Source organism: Apaloderma vittatum, unplaced genomic scaffold, assembly GCF_000703405.1.
Source record: "Apaloderma vittatum isolate BGI_N311 unplaced genomic scaffold, ASM70340v1 scaffold22781, whole genome shotgun sequence".
Lineage (NCBI taxonomy): Eukaryota > Metazoa > Chordata > Aves > Trogoniformes > Trogonidae > Apaloderma > Apaloderma vittatum.
Genome location: NW_009697848.1, coordinates 43,542 through 64,636, shown reverse-complemented (window position 1 = coordinate 64,636; position 21,095 = coordinate 43,542). Strand labels below are relative to the sequence as shown.

The 21,095-nt window shown below is 40.9% G+C and overlaps 1 protein-coding gene across 1 annotated transcript in view; it reads right to left on the bottom strand.

Moving 5' to 3' along the window:
* Positions 1-2,448: 2,448 nt before the first annotated feature.
* Positions 2,449-21,095, bottom strand: part of KIAA0922 (KIAA0922 ortholog) — a 46,946-nt gene continuing 28,299 nt past the window's right edge. Inside the window, exons 20-32 of the mRNA XM_009877797.1 lie at positions 19,965-20,150; positions 18,264-18,413; positions 17,060-17,679; positions 14,551-14,705; positions 13,126-13,250; positions 11,448-11,605; positions 10,350-10,535; positions 9,612-9,690; positions 8,476-8,561; positions 6,984-7,104; positions 5,305-5,393; positions 4,327-4,469; positions 2,449-2,863 (exon numbers count right to left, since the gene is read on the bottom strand). Coding sequence (XP_009876099.1) covers positions 2,585-2,863; positions 4,327-4,469; positions 5,305-5,393; positions 6,984-7,104; positions 8,476-8,561; positions 9,612-9,690; positions 10,350-10,535; positions 11,448-11,605; positions 13,126-13,250; positions 14,551-14,705; positions 17,060-17,679; positions 18,264-18,413; positions 19,965-20,150 — 2,377 coding nt within the window. The 3' untranslated portion in view covers positions 2,449-2,584. The remainder of the gene's footprint in view (positions 2,864-4,326; positions 4,470-5,304; positions 5,394-6,983; positions 7,105-8,475; positions 8,562-9,611; positions 9,691-10,349; positions 10,536-11,447; positions 11,606-13,125; positions 13,251-14,550; positions 14,706-17,059; positions 17,680-18,263; positions 18,414-19,964; positions 20,151-21,095) is intronic.

The window sequence follows — 21,095 nt, the reverse complement described above, 5'->3', positions numbered from 1 at the left end:
CGCCCAGCCTGTTCCAATGCCTGACAACCCTCTCAGCAAAGAAATTTTTGCTAATACTCAGCCTGAACCTCCCCTGGCACAACTTAAGGCCATTTCCTCTTGTCCTGTCACTCGTCACTAGGGAGAACAGACCAACCCCCGCCTCACTACAACCTCCTTTCAGGTAGTTGTAGAGAGCGATAAGGTCTCCCCTCAGTCTCCTCTTCTCCAGGCTAAACAGCCCCAGATCCCTCAGCTGTTCCTCGCAGGATACATGTTCCAAATCCTTTACCAGCTTGGCAGCCTGCCCCTGTACCCTCTCTAGCACTTCAATGTCCCTCTTGTAGCAACAGGCACAAAACTGGACACAGTACTCAAGGTGTGGCCTCACCAAAGCTGAATAGAGGGGAACGATCACCTCATGACCAACCTGAACCCTCCCATGCCACAACTTATGACCACTGCCATTCGCCATTACTGCCCGCAGCCACCACGCAGCTTTGGTTCTACCACTTTTACATCTCTCCTTCATGCAGCTGTGTAAAGTCGCTAAAGGATCTCCATTCACTCTCTCCTTCTCCAGGGTAAACAAGTCCCCCTGCTGAGGACATCTCCAAATCTAAGGATCCCCTCTCTCTGCTGCCTGAAAGCCTGCCAGAACAATGGGCTCTATGGTAATGGCCAGCAGAGAGAGCTTGCGTGGTCGAAAGACTCAGCCCTGACACAGGCAGCAGCACTTCCCTGGTTGCCTTTCCTGCTACAAAAGTTCAGTCTCGTAACACAAACTGACACAAATGCTCCTCTGTTTTGGAGAGCAGCGTGAACTCTGCTCTCAAAGAAATACTTGTTCCAGTTCAAGCTTTGACATTTTAAACATGGGCAATTAAATGCACTGAAAAATGCTGTTGCAACACAAAGGGTAAAAAATATAAAGACAAAACGTCAGGAGTTGCTTGCAACAAAAGCCCCTGAAAGGAATGGCGATGCACCCCAGCCGCACACGCGTGGCTTGCAATCTGAAGCCAGATAAATAAGCCACAAGTCAGCCTTTTTTCTACTGCCACACACACACACATAACTACGTCAGCAGCAGAAGTGGCACCACTCAGAAAAATCTCTGATCTGCATGAACAGGTAGGTCCTCGCTGCTACTGTGGGGTGCAGATGTGTGATGAACACACTTGACCCCAGCTGTACTTTTGGTCAGCCTGACTGAGAAGCAACAGGCTTCATGCTCTGTGCTGAATCTGTGAGTTAGGAAGCTCCTGGCTCATGCCCAAGGGAGCGAAGGTGCCTTGGAAAAATATTTTGGAAGGTGGTTTCAAAGCCCCAAAAATGAAAGGTAACCAAAGTATAGAACAAGATACTAGAGCTGAAATCTCATTTATACTATTGACCAGTAGCCAGCTACTTCACTGTATATACTGCCATCAGCATGAGCCCAAATTTGAGCTCTCCCTGAACTGCAGCTGGACTGCACAACAGATAACTCTCCCCTTGAGCAGGGACACCTCTCAAGGTTTGAGATTCCTCACCTAAGACTAAGAGATCCTTCCTTACCCAAGGCAGAGTGATTCCTCACTCACAACAGATCACAGAATCACAGAACAGTTTCAGCTGGAAGAGACCTTCAAGATCTTCGAGCCCAACCTTTGTCCCAGCCCTATCAGTACCACTAAACCACGTCCCTCAGCACTACATCCACCCGTCCCTTAAACACCTCCAGGATGGTGACTCAACCATCTCCCTAGGCAGCTTGTTCCAATGCCTGATCATCCTCTCAGTAAAGAAATTCTTCCCAATACCCTCGTTAAGTGGCTGACAGCACACTGAATTAATACTATGAAACATTACTAATGCATGTAGCTGGTCAATTATTATAAAGTTTGCATATAGATAATTCCATCAGACATCAACCATTGTCCAAGGCTCTGACTAAGGCTGGACCCAGCCCCACTTAGGCTCCATGAGGAGTTTAGAAAGTGAGGGGATACACTCTGAACCTCGTGACTCAACAGCAGGGTCTACGTGAATCATTCTAACTTGATTCTAACTCAATTTTCCTTTGTCTGTTTCTTCCACACAGTAAGGAGAACCTTGCCGTCAACTTACTGAACCTTGGTAAACCCCTGCTAAACTTTGTTAAATTCCACCAAATTTATTGAACAGTCAGATTATTATTCTACCTCAGTATAACGTATTGCTGCTTTTCTCTTTTGCATGAGATGCATTCCACTCATCCCCAACAAGACTCTATTACTTACAGGTGCAACTTTGTACCTACAAATGCAAAACCGCTCCTAGTTTATACCACATATGTGCATTACAGGTTCACGGATGCTTTTAAGAACCTAATAGTGTCCAAATACTTGGGGGAAAAAAAAAGGATTTTCAAATTTATGGCCTTCACCTCACAGTAAGAGCATCCGGAATATGCTTCGCTTTTTAAAATGCACTGAATGCTGAGACTTCAGTAAAAAAAAAATTTATTTTCAATATAAAAGTGCCAAAATATCCACCAACATTGTAATCTATTCAACAACCAGCTTACTCTAGTAATCAAAATTGCAAGCATCTTTATTCACATTTTTAAATCAAATTCCTTTCACACATTTCCACAGTAACCCGAGTCCCTCGAAAGTTGGAAATTTGCATTTCGATTGGCTGCTGTAGTCCATATGTCCAAGTTCATGTAGGCACGGAAGGGGTTAAACCTCGGATAGTATTCCTGCTTACACATAACTGCCTGGTTCTCCACGTGGGTCGAGTGTTGGGTCGTGGCACTGACGGGGCAGCAGCTTTCATAAACGTCACTCTGAGGTGCCCAGATGGAACCAAAAAGTCCAGACATTGGAGACAAGCTTCGAGTGCTTGAGAGGTAGGGCTGTAGGGCAAGATAAAACCAGCATGGGAAACTGCAGAACGGACCGTTTGCCAAAGAAAACAGGGAAATGTAGAACTAAATGGGAGGAAGCAGCAATTATGGAGAGAACTTGGGAAACACACAAGCAGAAAACTGCACGTGGGTTTACAAAGCAACATGCTTGCCCGAAATACTACAGCAGCATCAGCGTGTGTGTGCAAAGGCACCTCGCTAAATTAAGCCATATGAGCTCCTCCTTGCACGGTATTGGTATCACTAACAGGAATATTCAATTCTGCTCAGGCTGTTAAATAAAACAAGGGAGAAAGAGAAGACGTGAAGAGCACCATGCATCTTTTGAGAGTTTAAAAGAGAAGGACGCTTAAGAAATGACAAAAAAAAAGGAAAATGTTGAAGTATGTGTCAGTACTGCACGCTGGGAGCAGAGACGGGTATTCAGTATGGAAAAGAAACTATAATTGGGAGCTAGGGAATTTAGCTAGAAAATTTCGAAAGTTTATGAAGAACCTCCTGGAGGGCAAGATGTGTTAGTCTGCAAGGAAGTCTCTCAGAGAAGGTCATGGAAGTCTTGGGACTTTTAAAACTGAATGAAACACTGTAATGTGTTGTGGGGAAAAGCTCAGCAGGGAAATTAACTGAATTATCTAATGCATTTTCCAATCTCTACCTGCTTTGTTTCCTGATGTTCCCGATTCTAATATGAAATAAAGCCACGTTTATTTTAGGAAACAGTCTTCTACCAGTTTTGCCACTTTTTAGCACGGCAGAATTTTAACTTTTTAACTATTCCTTGACTTACTTGGTTAGTTTTATTCAAAATAAACCTATTGTAAAAAAAAAATATTCTGAAATAGAAGATTCTGGAATATGAGCAGAAGAGAAGGTGGTTACAGCTGAAGACCACCTTGAACTGAAGTCGCTGCACTGTGCTATGGGATGACACAACCTAGACATAAAATGTCTAGCCTGCAGCATAAGAGGTGAAAATCAGCATTCAGAAATCTGCACAAATCCAGCTTAAATCTCTTGGATTTCCTAGCAAAAAAACCCCTGTCAAAATCACTGAGAGCAGCTGTCCATTCAGCTCTACAATTCCCAAATCTCTTTGGGTTTTGCTGTCAGCACTTTTTGTGTTTTACCCTCATTTGAAAAGGTTGATTTTGATCGGAAAAAGAATCAGCAGACTATACAAGTCCAAAATGTTCTTCCACATGGAAGATGATTTTAGACAATTTTCAGGCAAAAGGACCTGTCCTAAGAACTTCACAGGCAAGGTCCAGTGACAACCTTGACCAACAGCTGGGAAAAAGCCAGGCTGCCAACACTCACATCAAATAGATACATCAGGCTACTTAAGGGATTCATGCAGAACCTCCAAGCAGCAGGTAGGGGGGACCCAGAAATGCTCTGGGAAGGCTTTGAAGAGGCACCCAAAGGCAGCACCTCACCCTGACAACACTCACTGTGGAGTTGACGTAGCTGGCAGGCTCCCAGGTGGGTGGCATGTTGGGAGGCGCGTTCCAGGCAGAGGGGCAGTTCTGGTCAATGAAGGCTGTGTTCTGCACCGCCGCAGTACCCGGGAAGCCACTGGGGTAGTTCATGTTCTCTGCAGTTTATAAAAGCAGAAAGACAAAGTAAGGCTTCTGCAATAGAATCACTGCTAACGTTTCTGTGGTGGAACGCTGAATCGTCTCAGGGCAAGCCAGGATGGAGCCAACCTAAGCCTTCAGCGACTTCAGGCAGCTTCAGGGCAGCACAGCAGCAAAGCCCAACAACTCCTGTTAACAGGACTACCACTGTGTATTAGGGACCCACTAACAAACTGCTATCAGGAGGATGGGATAAAGAGTTGGCAATCTCTTTACTGGAGAACAGAGCCTTTATTAGCCACAGAACGTGCGTGGCAGAGCCTACCCAGGCTTCGCTGCCAACACGCCTCAGCTCTAAGCACCCAAGGGATCACCCTGATGCCTGTGATACTGTAGCCTGACCTTTAATTATTGGTTAGGTAATGCTAAAGAATTCTAGGCTGCTGCCAGTGTACTTCCCAAGCCAAGAAACTGTAGCCTGGAAAGGTAATTGGTCACAAGAGGCTTTCTGTTTCACACACTGCAAGGCAGAAGTCTGCCAGAGAGGAAACAAAGAAAATTGTGCAAAAGATTTGTGTAATACCGTGGTCACAAGCACTTCTGTTCCCTCTCAGACAGAGTCCTGTATACTGGCTTTTCAGGCTTAATAACTCCATACGAAGATTAGTCTTCTCATCTGCCACATGCAGACATTTTTTATTACTACAGAGCACCCACTCAGCTGGAAATAGTAAAGTCCACTTAAGCAATGAACACCCAGATGTTTACAGACAGGCTCAGCCTTTTGTTCTACAAAAGGTGAGAGGAAAAGAACATGTTCTGTGATAATACATAAGCTTTATTTCATCGTACCTTCTGGGAAAGCACCGTATTCATTCATCTCTAGTGGGCAATACATGTTGGAAAACTGGCTGTCACAAGTTGCGTTCCAGTCAATGAAGCTGTCCCAAGAAAAAAGAAAAATCTGCTGTCAGAAACAATTTGCAGGACTTCTGACATTATTCCGAAAAATTTTTATTTAATGTGAAGCTGTTGGATGCAAAACCCCTGTAAATGACGATGAGGCTTTTCACATTCTGCTTGCCCATTCTGCCAGTATCTAATCTGTGCCACTACGTCAGCACAGCAATTCTCTCACTGAGCTCTTTTGCCTCGTGGAAGATGAGCAACTTGTAATAGCAGCAACCAGAGTCCTGCAATGCCTAACTTTTCATTCTTCAATGAAAAGAAAATAATTGTACTTCTTTCCCACAACCATGGAAATGGCAGATAAAAAGTGGAATAACGTGAACTGAAACAAGAGAAAATGGAACGCATTCTCAAACATCTGAATGCTTAAGAATAGCAATTACAATGGGGATTTATACTTTCCTTATCTTACGTCTTGCAGTCCTGTTATACAATATGTTTTATAAAGTACACATTAACTTGTAGGGATTAATTTCAGAATTTCAAGGAGATTTTTCCAAAGTAATTCTTGAATACAAGTCAGTAGTAAAACAAGTCCTGCTATGCAGAAAGCTTGAAGAAGCCCAAGTCTGGACTCAGTCTGGACACAATAGGCATATAAAAGGAATTCACGTGAGGCTGTGCAAATTCAGTTTTACTATTCAGGCAAGAAGCTATTGTAAGTTATGAATAATTTACATATGAATAAATAATTACATGTATTTTTGTATATTAAGTCCAAACTGAGATGGGTGTATGACTGTAGCACAATACAGAAGCTGCCACAAATCACTTCATCTGACCTAAGAGCTGGACAAACCACTGGGCTGCTGTTCCCAATGATCAGGGCTGCAGTTTGTTGACATGACAGCTAGGACAAGGTTAGCAGGCTGGCTGGGATCCCAAGACCATCGCTTGGGTATTTCTGCATTGCCACTCTGTCATTTCAAATGACAGGATATGACTTGAAGAACCAGCTGCATTTCGCTGCTGGTGGCAGCTGAGTATTTCTTGCTAGTTTGTGGTGCATTTTTCATTAGTAAAATTATGCTCTAAAGCACAATAATTGCTCAAGTTTATTACTACAGGAAGAGCAACCCCAGTCTACACAGAGCCTGAAACAGACAGACCAACATGTATCTTTACACCACCTTAAAACCGGACTATGTGCCTTTATTTAACAGCTGTTTGACCAAAGCACGCACCGCCTAACACACCCCTGTGATATACAGAAGCTTTGTATTTAGCGAGAGGGCAATGAATTGAAAGGCAGGCCCTCTGCCTGGCCTTACAAAAGAAGTGGAAGAAATTAAAAGCTTTCCAAAACGTAGTTCATTAAATTTGAAAGAATCTCTGGGATATCTACATATGAGCAGGAACACCAGTGAATTCATCTTAGCAAAATTAATGACAACGTACTAATGAAAGAGCATAAACAACTAGAACTAAGACTGAAGTGACAGCAAGAATTTTATTTTGACTATCATCTGCCTTACAAATATTGTGAGATAAGCTCATGTACAGTCCTCTGCATCACAGAAGCCTGAACAAGGCGTTATCCGTAGTGTTTACGTAAAACTTGCCTGTTGTGAACAGAGGGGGTTTCTTGGATCATGCACGGTATATTATTCTCCAGGTTGTAGTTTAGACTGTTTGTCAGGCAGACAGGCTGGGCAGGCCACAAATCTCCTGTTGGGTAAAGGCCTGAAAAAGGGAAAAGGAATGAAATGCACAACAGGAAGGAGGTTCCATAAAATCTGAACATCACAATGACACTTTATGCTCAGATCCACAATTAGGGGGGTATGCTAGTCTGTAAAAACAAAATCAAAATTACTAACCAATCCATTTTTTGGTGACAAACGTCCATCTGTAAACAAATCTCAAGATTTCTTTTTGTTTCAAAATATATATAAAAATAATCGAATTGGGAAGCTGAAATTCAACAAAACAGGGCAAGAAAATCCTGCAAAGAGTTCCTAAGTCATCGGCCACCAGTGCCAAGGCAGCACCCTTCTTCACAGCAGGACGGAGGGCAGGGAGGCAGATCCCCACTAGCCTCCCCCACCCATCGGTCAGAAACCATCTCTGAAATCCAAATGCACAAATGCAGCGGGAACAGGGTTGGGTTTTTAACAGACAAGAGCCATTCACGACCAAACAATACGTGAACTCATTCCGGCTGTATTTAGCCCCCAGGGCACGTATTGATTGTGCTGTTCTCTACGGACTGAGTGCCCTGACTGCACACAGATACTTGGTTCCTATCAACTCCGTGAGAAAGGCAGAAAGGAAAAAATCCAAATTAGCAGCTCTGTGAGAACAGGCAGAAAGGAAAAAGTTCAGATTAGCAGCTTCCATGAGACAATGGGTGCAAAGTTAGCTCTAGTTCATTATTTTGCATGATAGGTATATTACAAATATCGATACTGCACAGAAAGTTTAACGAGCATTTGTATCCTATCAGACACAGGTTAAACCTACAGCAGAAAGGACACCTTGTTCTGCTGCCCAGAGAACCATGTCTCATAACCAGCTTTCAAATTACACCTCACCATGCAGCCTGGTGCTTTTATAAATTGCGCTCAACAAGTTAATGTTACTTCCCTTTGAGATACAAACAATGAAAACTTGAGTTTCAACAGTCCAATCCAATCTCGTTCATTATCGCTTTCAAAGAGAGCAAGTCCCAACTGTGGAAATTTAGAAAGAAAAATGGTCATGTCTGATTTGATGCCGAGCTTCATTTTAACAGAGCAACCACTGCTCTTGATCTACCAACAGCATTACTTTTAGATATAAATCTGTGCAAAGCAAGAGGAGGAAAAAATAAAAGAATACCTAAAATGGCAGTTGAAAGCTAAACACTGTCTTCACACAGAGAAGATGAGGCAAAAAACACCAAGCTTATAAGCTTTTGTTGGCTATCTTTACTCCTAACTTGTTTAGAAGTCAAGTTCTAACGACAACAGAGCTATCAAGTTCGTGTATACAACTGCTTTGAGCAACACCACTGAAAGTGCTTGACAAAGTCTGTAAAAAAGAAAAGCTTCAGATATTAATAAAGTAACTGACCTTTATTTTTGTCAGGATCTGCAGCTATGTCAGTGAAATTGGGACATAATGTTTCAGGATATTGGGGGATGCTGTTCATGTCTCTGCTGAATGAAAAAGAAAATTTAATTTCTTAAGTCTAGACATTGTTATGTTTCATAATACAAAGTATTTCAAAGAAAATATAGAGATGTAAAAAAACTGTAATGAATACCCTGATTGCTATTGCTTCTTTCCTAATTTTCCTTATTTTAACTGCTGTGCATTTTTTTAATTAAAAGCCGGTTACTTATTACACATGCAAAATTAATAAAATCAATACGTTAATGACCTGGCTTTTATTTTGTCAAAGTATCAGCCTATTGCAAATTTGCAAACCTATTGCTCTTCTCTAAAACTGGAAAACAAGCTATAGTCCACGAAGATCAGCAGGATCTCTCCATGTTTTAACGCTCCCAGCAACTTTCAGGCAAGTTTACTTTTATGTGCATGAAGACATGAAGGCACACATGAACACCAATTTCATATTTACCAAATCTCATCAAAGAAACCAGTCAATATGAATGGAAAGGGAACATTTTCAAGCACCAGAATCCCAGAGGAAAAGGATTAAATTACTTCTGCTAGTGAAAACAGAGAGTCATGAATGAGAAGTGAAAGGAGGACTCATAGTAATAAAGATTAAAAATGCCATTTCTACTACAGTAAAGAGGTAGAAAGGAAAGTGAGGGAGGGGGGGAATCAATTTTCATGCTGTATATCCTAGGAGAGCATTACTCCCATTAAAAGAAAACCATCAACTTCAAAGTCTCACTCCTACCTTTTGTTATAAAATCATTACTATAATAAAACTAAGTGGTAATGGAAATGTAGTAGGTTGCTAAGATATGGGAGAAGTGAGAAGGAAAAAACAATTTCCTTTTTCTCCCTATTTTATTTTACATTTGGAAACATTTATCGGATTTCCCCAGCACAATCCATTTTGCATATATCTTTTCATGTACCAAAGAAGATTCTTCTTCTTCCAACTAATAAGTACAGTTAGATGATCAAAAATTGGCAAGACAACAGGTAGGTATAATTTATCAAACTGAGACAAGATTTCAAGTCGATGGTGTTTCTTTAATGTCTTACAGGTGTAGATTCAAATCTTTTACCTGGTATTGCAGATGTTATGGGACAGATTTAAAGTGATAGGAGTTTCAGATGGAAAATCATTTTGTGAAATATTCTCTCCTAAAGAAAAGAATGACTGTGAGAATCAAAGATCTTAAAAAAAGAAGTATGCACAGAATATACATACACACAAACAGAATCATCAACGGTGTTAACCAAGTTTTCTCTCAGATCCAAGTACCACTAATCTGCATTTATTTCAAAGCATGCTGTCTACATCCCCATGGTCTTAAAAGTATTTTATGATTTATAGGTGACTACCACACCCTTAATGGAGAGGTTCCTTATTACTACCAAATTCATTCTGAATTTGGCATTACTTTATTTTTTTTTTTGTTGAAGAGGCATTACAGTTTGAACAAACAGAAAAGTCCTGTGCACACAATTCGTTATCCCTACGATGGCATGTTCAGATACATCACATGCTATCTTTTAGTAATGTAGCTTTGACTAGTGACTCTCAGTTCTTCCACCTTTCCAGGAAAATTAATTGCATAGCTTCCTCAGCGAGAAGCCTGACACGTTCTCTGTAGCCTGACAGCTCATCTTCATCTCCACAGCCCATGCGGTACTTCTTTTCAAGTATCTCTCCTCGTATTTCTGAGAGGTGTCCTATAAAAGGCAAGTTTATGTGCCTCATGCCACACACCCCTTTCCATTCTCAAGGAAGGCTGAAACTCTGGCTGCTACTGTGCGGAGAAGGTATTTGCAGAACTTACTGGATGGAAGAAAATGCCTGGCAGTAACCATGGGCTTTTTATCTCCGTCCGAACTGCTGGTACTGCTCCAGCTACCCCAGCTCCCACGACTGGCACGAACGCTTCCCGATGAACTTCCACAATCTGAGCTTGAATCAGAACAAAACTTCTCCAAACACTTCTTTTTGGACCGTTGATAAAAGCTTTCTGAAGAAGTTGCAGGAACAACAACAACAAAAAAAACAAAACCACAAAACACTTAAGAAAGTCTTTCAGCTGCGGATTCAGTGAAAAGTCATCAGAAACAAGAATTTACAGAGATTCTCTGAATTTGCAGGGATTCTCTGCATTTACTGATAATAGGACAGAAAATACTTATTGATAGCCTCAAGATAAATGCACCGGCCCCTACCATGAGGAGCTTATGACTCGCACAACATGCCCAGTACAATGAATGCAAGTGAGGGTACGGTGCAGTTAGAGGCCATAGCATGAAACAGGAAGCCCATACTGTTCCTTGAAACATATAGAGAATATTTTAAACATAAAACATATCCCAGATGTAGGAACATCCACACTAAAAGCAATGACAAATGTTGCAAGTAACAAATTCCTAAGTGCTAGATTCTCCTATCTTACTTTCTTATGAGGGAGGCAAAGGACAAGCCTGTAAACACTGATAGCTTCCTCCAGCCCTCCTTTTTCCAAAAGCCAGGAAAAACAGCTGATCAAAACCCTGAGAGAAAGGCAGGAAGCAGTTACCCAAGCTAGCAGCAGGTTTTAAAAATCACCTAAAGGTGGCCTTTGCAATACAGCTGCTGTGGTTAATGCTGGCTTTAGTTTGGACACACAAGCAGACGGTCAGCCCTTGACCCAGGACTGATGGATTACGGCTTAAGACTGATCCACCTTCTGATGTGCACCACCACCCAACCCCACGGAGAAAGCAGAAGCGAGCAGGTCTTATTTCAGGCACTGCAATCATGTCAGTCCTACTGTCTTCGCATCAGGGCTCAAAAGGGAGAGAAGCCCAAGTCTCTGAATGAAGGAATGCAGCTCTGTGGCCACAAACCCCACATCACATCCCTTGCCCCGTTTAAGACAATGAAGATTGCGTACCTGTTTCTCCCTGGATAGACAAGCTCCTAGCTTTTTGGTCTGCTTTACAATTTTCCCCGTTACCCTGTGGACACCAGGCTCTTAATCCAACGTTCGCTCTCAGATCCGGCCTTTCGAATTCACTGCACATGTGCTTCAATTCACTCTGCTCGGGCACCCTGATACAACCACAACCAAAGAAACACGTTTGCATTTCGGCTGTGGTTTCTTTTTTCCTTTTCAGGCATTAATCACTTAAACTCAAGTGGCTATCGAGGCAAGACGCAGGGCAAGGAATAGATTCAGGAGTCTTATTTTCCAACTTTACAGAAACCTTTCCCAACATGCAATATCCCACCACAGAGAATACTACTTCCCGTACATGTGTATGTTTAACTCCATTCTCTAATGCACTTGCAGAAGGCAATCAGGCATTAACAGTGATAAGCGCAGTCTAGCGCTGCACGAAAATCCAGGTACGCATTAAAACATGCCCTAAGTCTATTTCGCTGGCATAATTACAACTAGAATAAAACCATCATCTGAAGTAATCTTAAGTTGTTGCTAGTAAAACTGAAATATCTGGATCCAGTACCATAATCAGAGAGTGTTAAGGGAAAACAAATAAAATCCAGCTGCCAAGTTTCTACAGGAAGGAAATGGTTACATCCCAACTCAGAAAACAGCAACTGCTGAATCACTTCAAGCAAGACATCAAATCTGAGTATTTCACTTCCATTTTTGTATCCTTCCTACCTATGAAAGTGTGCATCCTGCAAAGATTTATACATGTGCTGACTTCCCACACAATGAATAGTAATTTGTTTATAATGAGTTATATCAGCCCCTTCAGATTTACAATCTCCTTGTTAAATCCACTGACCTCAATAGGACCACTCGCAATAAAAATTAAGTCTGTGAAGGCTTTGTAGGACTGTGACCTTAATTCAAACAGCTGGGGGAGAGCAAGGAGGAGGATTTTCTCCTCATGCTACTATTCTAGCAGCAGTTTAGAAGAGGTATTTTTAAACAACAATCCAAGTAAATTTAAAATATATGAAAAATTTATTAAGAGTATTACAGCTCACTTTAGGAATGCATTTCAAGAAACCTCAGGGTGGGGAAAATAAAAAAGTAAGTTCGTAAGCTGCTTTCAATATTCTTTTGAGCCTAGTGCTGCTCTATTCTTTTTAATCATTATGGCAAAAATGGAAACCACTGTCTCTTTTCTATACACTTCTCTCCCTCTTCCAAAACTACTAGAAGACAAGATTCCGTCAGTTACTCAATACAGTGGATGATTCTCCTGAAGGTGGAATCACTTCAACAATTTTGTTCTCCTTTCTTCACTGAAGAAGAACATAAGACTGGATTTTATCCACACAATACACAACGGAAAGGAAGCTAAGCATCCAAACTTCACAGACAGCAAATTCCAGACTATAACTGAGAGCGACCACCACTATGTAGAATGGGGTGTGTCTATACACATATAGATTTACAAATGGAAAATAGTTGTGTGGGTTTTTTTTGCTGGTGATACTTAATGCTGCACATTCTTAAAAATAAAGGCTCAGGCCAGGATTAAAGTGTGTTTATTTAAATAGATAAAGCAATCCTGCCTAACGTACTATGCAAACCCTGCAAAAACATTGCAGCAACAATGGATTTCTTCATGATTTGTTGAGGCAATACATACCTTGTAGATACATTAACGTTCTTTTTCTTATTTTTTCTAGATGTTCTATTTCTATTCCAATTCATATTTGGTACATTGCCTTCCTTCTTCTCCTGAGGTTTCTTCTTCCTATACGCATCTTCTTGCTAAAGGTAAAAAAAATACGAGTTGAGACAATACATACGTTATAAAATGAAGTTAACTCAGTAAACTAACTCCATTGGATTTTTCTAGCTAAATTTTTCTGGGCAAAACGACCTGACCCAAATGCATAGTTACTTTATGATTTAGTGCCTTTCCACAGCACATCCTCTTTCCAGCACCATCAATCTGACCAGTCTTTCCAAGACTCTGTCCTTCAAGACACCAGCAGATGATGAGAAAGGAATTTTTGAATTCCCAATGTTAGCATTTTCTCCCTCACAGCATCTAGCTGTGACTTCCAGGGAAATAAAAAAATAGGGGGAGAAAAAGGAAAGCAGTCAATAAAATTCCCAATGTGCTAAAACCAAAAAACATCTGCCAGATTTATGATCAGTTTGTGTCCAAGTTCAGCAGCAATAAATCCTCCCTTTCCTCAACAGCTGGGGGTGGGGGGAGGCATTCATTTGAATTACAACTGAGGAAATTATGGGGCAACTTAACCAACAAATAATAGTCATTTTAAAAAATGCAAGAAACAAACTGAGCACCATCAGCCACACATGGAAAGAAGTTTGTCACAACAGTTCTCAAAACAAGACTAGACCCTTTCTTTTCTCATGCATATTCCTCAAGCACGGTAAGCAACTCCTCCTTACACCTTTTTGCCATGGGATTCCTACCTAGTAGACAGGATGCAAATATAATGCAAATTCTTGGATTTACTAATTACTTGATGAATTTCTTTCAGTGTTTTATGCTGCCTGCAACAAAGGTACAGCCTGGTGTGTTTACTCTGCTCAGAAACCCAGGGTGAAGAAGGAACCTTCCCAACCTGTTAAGGAGCCTCTGCCTGCCGTGTTCTCAAATGCAAATTTCTGATGCAAAGCCCTGTACCTGGAGATCACGTCTGCAAATGAAGGCTCACACAGCCCATCCAGGACACCTCCTCTCCAGAGTATGCTCCTACATCATGACTGGCTGGCAGCTGGCATTATATTGCAGTATTGCTCTGACAATAGTGAAGAATATCTCTGGTTGTGAAAGAGCCAATATCACAACACAAGAGCTCTTTTACCTTTTACCCAAACTGTTCATCATTCTATAAAGCAGCATTAATATGCAACGGATGTGGGACAGCACATCTGCGTATGTCCCTCATTCATCTAATTCCCAGTGTTTCAGAACTGTGACTGCACATAATAATACGTACATCCACATACATACCTGTAGGCATATACATATATAAATAAACAATGAAAATATAATTTTAAAACTGAAAAGCAGAAAGATCACAATACAAACCTCAGAAGAAGTAACCTCTTCTTTTGCGCAGCACGGCGTCTCTTCCTTAGGTCCTTTATTAATCTTTTTCTCTGTGGAAGGCTTTAGGTTGATCTGCTTTTTTAAAGTCTCACAGTTTTCTGTTTCATTCCTGAGAGGCACTTGCTGGCTATTCCCTACAATTAAACAGTAACGTCAGTTTCCCTGGGAAGAGACTGGACTCCCAATGGTAATAATCTGATATCTTCTATTTTTCTTGAAAAATAGACTTGTTTTTTTTTTCTCAAAACACTAGGAGACTAACCTCTAGGCTGACGATGCTGAAAATTTCAAAATCAAAAGCCAATGCTGTATAAAAATTCTTACAGCAGTTGCAAAAAGTAGTTCTGTTACTGATTCATGTTCATGGGCACATGAATAAATTACCCAAGTCCTGCTCATCTCATCTGCATTTGAGCTATTTGGGTCCCAAGGCATGGGTCTGTAAGAATCTGAACTCGGAGAATATTGGCCTAAAAAATCAAACAGAAAAAACCCTGCAATCTGGGTGGGGAGGAGACTTTTCAAAAATGGGGAGAGCACAATAAGGACAGCCTTTATTTGGTGCTTTATGTCTCTGAAGTGGCCTTTGCATTCACTATGAAGACAAAGGCAAGTCGTCCTTTCTTTAGCATATGTTCCATGTTAAAAATTCTTTTTCTCAAGAGGCTTGTGAGGAAGAAGAATTATTCTTGTGTAACAAAATCCAAGAGATGAAGAAAATGAGGGGAAGCCCGCCTTAACAACTAGCTGAGCAGCCCAGTCGTGTCACAGCCCTCCACCTGGGCACTACTGATGCCCAGAATGAACTTCAGCTCTGATCAGTTCCATCTATCTCGGCTATCTGCAACACATCCACAGCAAACTGCTACCAAGACTCTTGGCTGCTCTGCATGAGAAATGCCATCGCTTCTCGCATTAAACTGGTCTCAAACAGGAAAGGCACACCCCAAATGGATTTTTTTTTTGGTTTCCTATCTACCAGGCAACTGCAACGTCCAAGCTCTGAGTCAGCCACCCTCTCGCCTCCAGAGCAGGCAGTCACAATGACTGAAAAAGGAGCACTAGTGAATGGAGCACAGGAGACACCAGGCAAGGGAGGCTGCCAGAGCTCTAAAAAATGCTCTGCTGCTCTCCAGCACACAAACATGCCAGTACCTGATACTCTGAAGACTCCCTGTTTGCACAAAATCATGTCTGTAACTGTAATCGAGAAAGGAAAACGGCAACACGGTACTTTTTAGACTTCATTTATCCTACCAAACTTCCTGAAACACAGAAAAATACTCACATGCCTGACAGTGCAGAAAACCACAACTGCTTATAGACAATGTGGCAGATTGCCTGTAGTGCTTTAATAATGAATAAAAGCAACTGTTAGTACTCCCAAAATATTGTCTCAAGGTAGAAATTTTGTCAATGAAAGTCAGCCTAGTATCTCCCAATTGGTTTATGTATAACCATGATTTCCACAGCCCATACTCAGTTACTTTCCTGTGCACGTAAATACAAGTAAGCCAGAATTAGTGGTCACTTTATCCCCCCATCTGATTTCCTAAATCAAAGCAAAGAACAAACAACACTCTGCAGTTTCAGAGCCCGTGATGGATGTCAAAATACTTTGTAAGTATGAGTGAAACTATCCTGCCTCCGCCTGAGACAGCACACTTCTACCTGCTGGATCTCACAGGAAAAAATAGACTGAGAGTAACAACTACACGCTACAGCAGGGCCTGAAATCCCTCTGTGATGGCTCACTCACTACATAGACTCTGCCACAGCTGCAGCAAATGCCAGTCTTTAGCAATCAACTACTTTACCAAGTGCCCAAAGTAAAGCCAAGCTTACAGAGGACACATTCTCCTATGCTGCTCTTGATTCTCCTCAGGTGCTCTTGGGCTGCTCTTAAAAATTTAAGTTGTGAACCGAAAAGGTAAGACTCCCAGGCAGCTGAGTTTCACAACAACAACAAAAATACAGCTATGCAGCTAATAAGAGAAATGTTGATCTGTGGATTCCTACAAAATGTAGGATTACATTTTGTGGACTCCTCCAAAATGTAATTTCACAACACGTTGATATCAGCTTTTGTTACTTTACATGGAGTTCTGAATATCCAGTACTGAATGTGCTTGCCTGCTAACTCTGAAAATCAGGCATCAGATTTTCAGTGGACCTGTAAATCGCAAATGGGGATGTTTTGACAAGGGCAATTTGTGTCTTACAAGCAAATATACGACATCAATTATTTTAAGCATTAAAATGATACAGCAAAAGCTTGAAACCCATAAACCAAGGCAAAGTTACAATTTACAAAACAACTTTTAACGCAAGTTGTTTCCTTAGGAATGTGAACAGATAAATTATAGTCAACACATAAGAAACACTAAATCTCCTTGTCCTATGCGAAAGATAAAATCCTGATCACAGTGAACTCAACGGAAGATTTCATCTGATAAATTTTTCTAACAGAAATTGAAAAAAAAATTACCACTATTTTTCCTAGAGATTTCTTGAAGTTCCAGCGGTTGCTGAGGTGTATTTCTGGACAAGTGACTTTCGGGCAGCTTCTTCAGTCCTGTCTTCACAGGACAGAACTCCTGTTCTTTAAGCTCAACTAGATTTTCTGAAGTTTTAAGGTTAGTTTCCTTAGGAAACATACATGTTTGAAGATCTTCCTTCAGATCACACTCTGAAGAAGTATTTTTAACGAGAACTGTATTTTTCAGTGCACTTTCTTCTTTACCCAGAAAGTTTTCTGGAAGAGTTAAATTCTTGTTAACATTTATGCCATTTGCATATTTTAGAGTTACCCAGTTCTCACTGACAACATCAGTGCAAAGGTCCTCTTTTGGTGCTGAGATTTGGTTCTCCGCAATCTGATTTTGTTTCTCATCAGTAGCTGCAATAGCACTGCCAGCTGCTGTGTTTGGTTTCTGCTTACTGTAGTAAACTGAACATTTGTGTTTCTTCTGAGAGTGGCTGTAGGTCGCAGGACTTCTCTTTGCTGCATTCTGACTTCGGCTGGAAGAAGTCCCTACGGACAGGAAGCCCTTCCCTTTACCTTTATCTGATGAACTATAGGAATCCATAAATGTCTTGCAGCTTCCCCTAGAGAAAAAAAAAAAGTTATCTGAGAGTTGTTTTTATCTACGAAGCTATCACAAATTGTTTTATGGCATATTTTTGTAAGAAGAGAAAGGGGGGCATATTCACAAGCTGTGAAACTGCATTAAGTCTTCAATTTATCATAGCAGCTAAGCACATTCTGCTTTCAGTGGGAGTTGAGCAAGGCTCTTAAGTACGTGCTCAGACATCAAACACACTTACATGCTTCAGCGAGTAAGTGTCTAACCGACCACCCAAGAGGGTCATATTTGAGGACCTTTAATGAACTTTCCATTCTTTCCATCGCTGCTACACAAGGTGTATCCTTCACTTCCATCACACAATTTTTACCCCAGGTACTACTGACAATATACAAGATTCACAAACCCTTGTGTTCTTCAATCTCTCCTTTGTGGTGATGAACACACACCACTACACTAAAAGCTCTCCAACAGAAGTTGCTCGGAACACTACCTCCTCTAAAACAGCCCACAGCAATATCAAAATACAAACAGACAGAAAGCATCACTCCACAATAAACAGCGTACAGAAAAAAGCAATTCAAAATAAGAAAAAAACATTTTTACTTGTAGGAATCAGAGCTGATGACATCAACGGAGTTGCTGTTCGGCTGTGGTGAAGAACTAGGATTTGGCCTCTGTCTTGATTTCATGAACTCTGCTAGAATATACTGGGCTTGCTGGAAGGCTATCAGAATCACTCCCAGCAGGGACAAACTGCCAAAGAAAACAACAGATATCGTAGTCTACAATTTTTAGGAATATTCAGTGCAAGAGTTAAAAGCTTCTAACAAGATGCACTTCTCAAGCATTTTGTTAGCGAATTCTAAGGAGGCAGATGAGAAAATTCGAAATACAGTTTAAAATAAATAACAGATGTAACAGTCTTTTCCCTATAGCCCTTGCTAGTTAATCTCTCAACAAAATAGTCAGCCATGAGCTTTACAAAGAAAAAAAAAACCTAACAAAGAAAAAATCCATTCTAAAAAAGCTAATACTAAGATTTGAAGATCAGTTACAAGTAAGTCTCACTGCATCACAATGGCAATATATCATAGTATGATACTTACCAGTTTTCTAAGTACCTTATCAGTACTTCTGATACTTATCAGTACTTCATTCATGATAAGTATGTCAACATTTTGAGGGATATTTACTACTGGCTCCTCCTTCTCCTAGAGAAAATGCTGGCATAAGATGGGTTACAAATGCCACCATACTTCTGAACTGAAACTGAGGCTGCAAAATAGCCTCTCTTTCTCTCTGGTGTATTAATTGCACCAAATATAAATCTAACAGAACAAAAATCTTCTCGATCATGCAGTATAAATCTTGTCAGAAGGAAAACAGAAAGAGAAATTCCTGATTTTTCAGATCGCTGTAGTCCCTTCTGTTGCATCTAGAATCACATAACATGGTTGTTACTGTTGCTTCTTTTGTGCTCTGACTCTTTTCAGCCTTAAAATAACAACACGAGCACAACCACCGCGTGCATCAGGATCTCAGGTATGCCCCAGCACATACATGTACCATCACGACATTCACGTTGTTGCTTTTTAGTACTGGCTGTAGGAGTTCAGGGGTGGTGTGATAAAAGCCCTGGACATCATTTGTGACAAACACAACATTCAGTTCACACTACGTAGTGTGAAAGGTTAATAAAGGAACGAAAAAAAAGAATATACGTGGGAGCAGAGCCCTTAATTGTACAAAGGTAAGTCCTCTTAAAAGCAGTTAACCACATGCAAGCGATAAGTCAGGTTAACAGAAGCCAAATTCTCTTTCTGGGGTAGTCTGTTTAGTAGTGTGCCTAGCAAGAGCTTAACAATAAACACAAATATTTTTTAACAAGTGAAAGGAGGAAAGAAGCAGAAGGAAAAGCAGGTTCTCACTTGGTTGACTGAAACTTTATAATTCTGTTAATTTTCCAGAAATACTTAATCTACCAATCCTCTCAATTCTATTTATGATGTTCATTACATGTGCACCTCTACTGCAGGGGCAGTAAGTCTTCTAGCCAGGGGCAGTATCCTGTGGGAATGTCCTAGCCATTTGTCTTTCCAGCCTTAACATGTATGTTTATCAGGCAGAGGAGCAAGAAATGCTTGACAACTCCATCACACCTAAGCTGTCACAGCCAGCTGAGGAGACAGATGCTACAGAGACTTAGGCTCCATCGCCACTACAAATCTAACAGAAGCCAGAAGTGCTGCTGCTCTTTCACTGGCGGGACCCTTTCAAACTCTGCCGGGGCCCTGAAAGCGTTACCTGACAAAGAGAACAGTGAGCCTCCAGAAAGACTCCTCCCAGCTGGGTCCTGGCACCACGTCTGCACACAGGGGTAACAGATGGTGAGGAAGAGTCACGTTGAGCGTGAAGTGGAACTCCAAATCAGCAGCAGTCACCAATGTAAGATCCCGGATTACCCATGAAGATGTAAAATCAGGAGTGAATCTGTCAGAGGAAAAGTGGAGAGAGATGGTATTATTTTTCCATCGTTGGGCTGAATTTCATTTCCTGAAGTCACAGTGATACCCCAAAACCACAAAATCGCTTCTGGTTTAATAACATGAAAGAACCCCAATGAAATAAGTGACCACTGTCTGCTTAAACTATGCAGATGTCATTAGCACCTAGCAGAGGTAAGGCTTTTAGGTCATCTTGAAGCAGCAAAATGTGTTTTTATTGTGACTCTTCACACAATACTCTCATTAGTCTGACTCATTTTCCTTTTCTCAAGAAGGTGCATGCGATCAACTTGGGATTAACCAAAACACTCTTTCCCAAAAGTGCAGTTGTCAAGTGTACAGGCAGCATTACTTTGGAAAGGATGAGGTACTAGGTTAAGTCTAGAACAAGGCTGGAAAGACAAGAAGAGTAGAAGAAATCAGATTTGTCTACTCTTCCACTTATTTCCCTGCCCCATATCATTATTCTTCTTGACTGTCATGAGTGCTGCTAGAAGGTATGACTTGCTTTTCCAATCAGCAGAGGTGATACTTGTATATGAAACTGCAGCTACTGTAATATAGTAATGTTAACTCTGTTTAAGTCATGACTTACACTCAACGAGATTTTTTTAAAAAAAGTCAGTTTTGGACTATGTGCAATGTTAGGAAAGCATGGCTAGATTCTGGTCAAGTTACTTGGAATAAGCTAGAGAACAACAGTCAAATGAAAAAAAAAGCCAGTGGCAAAGCATTTCTTACTCTTTTGTTGTGACAACTCTTTTCCTTTACTACTTCATAATGCAGATAAATGCATGTATGCTGCTTTTTAAAAATAATGGAGTCTTATAAAGAAACATTATTATAATTTCTTTTAGTATTACCCTTACAGAAACGGGAAAATGCTTACGAAAACTGTATTCAAAGCTCACCAAATCCTGTGTGTGAGTGT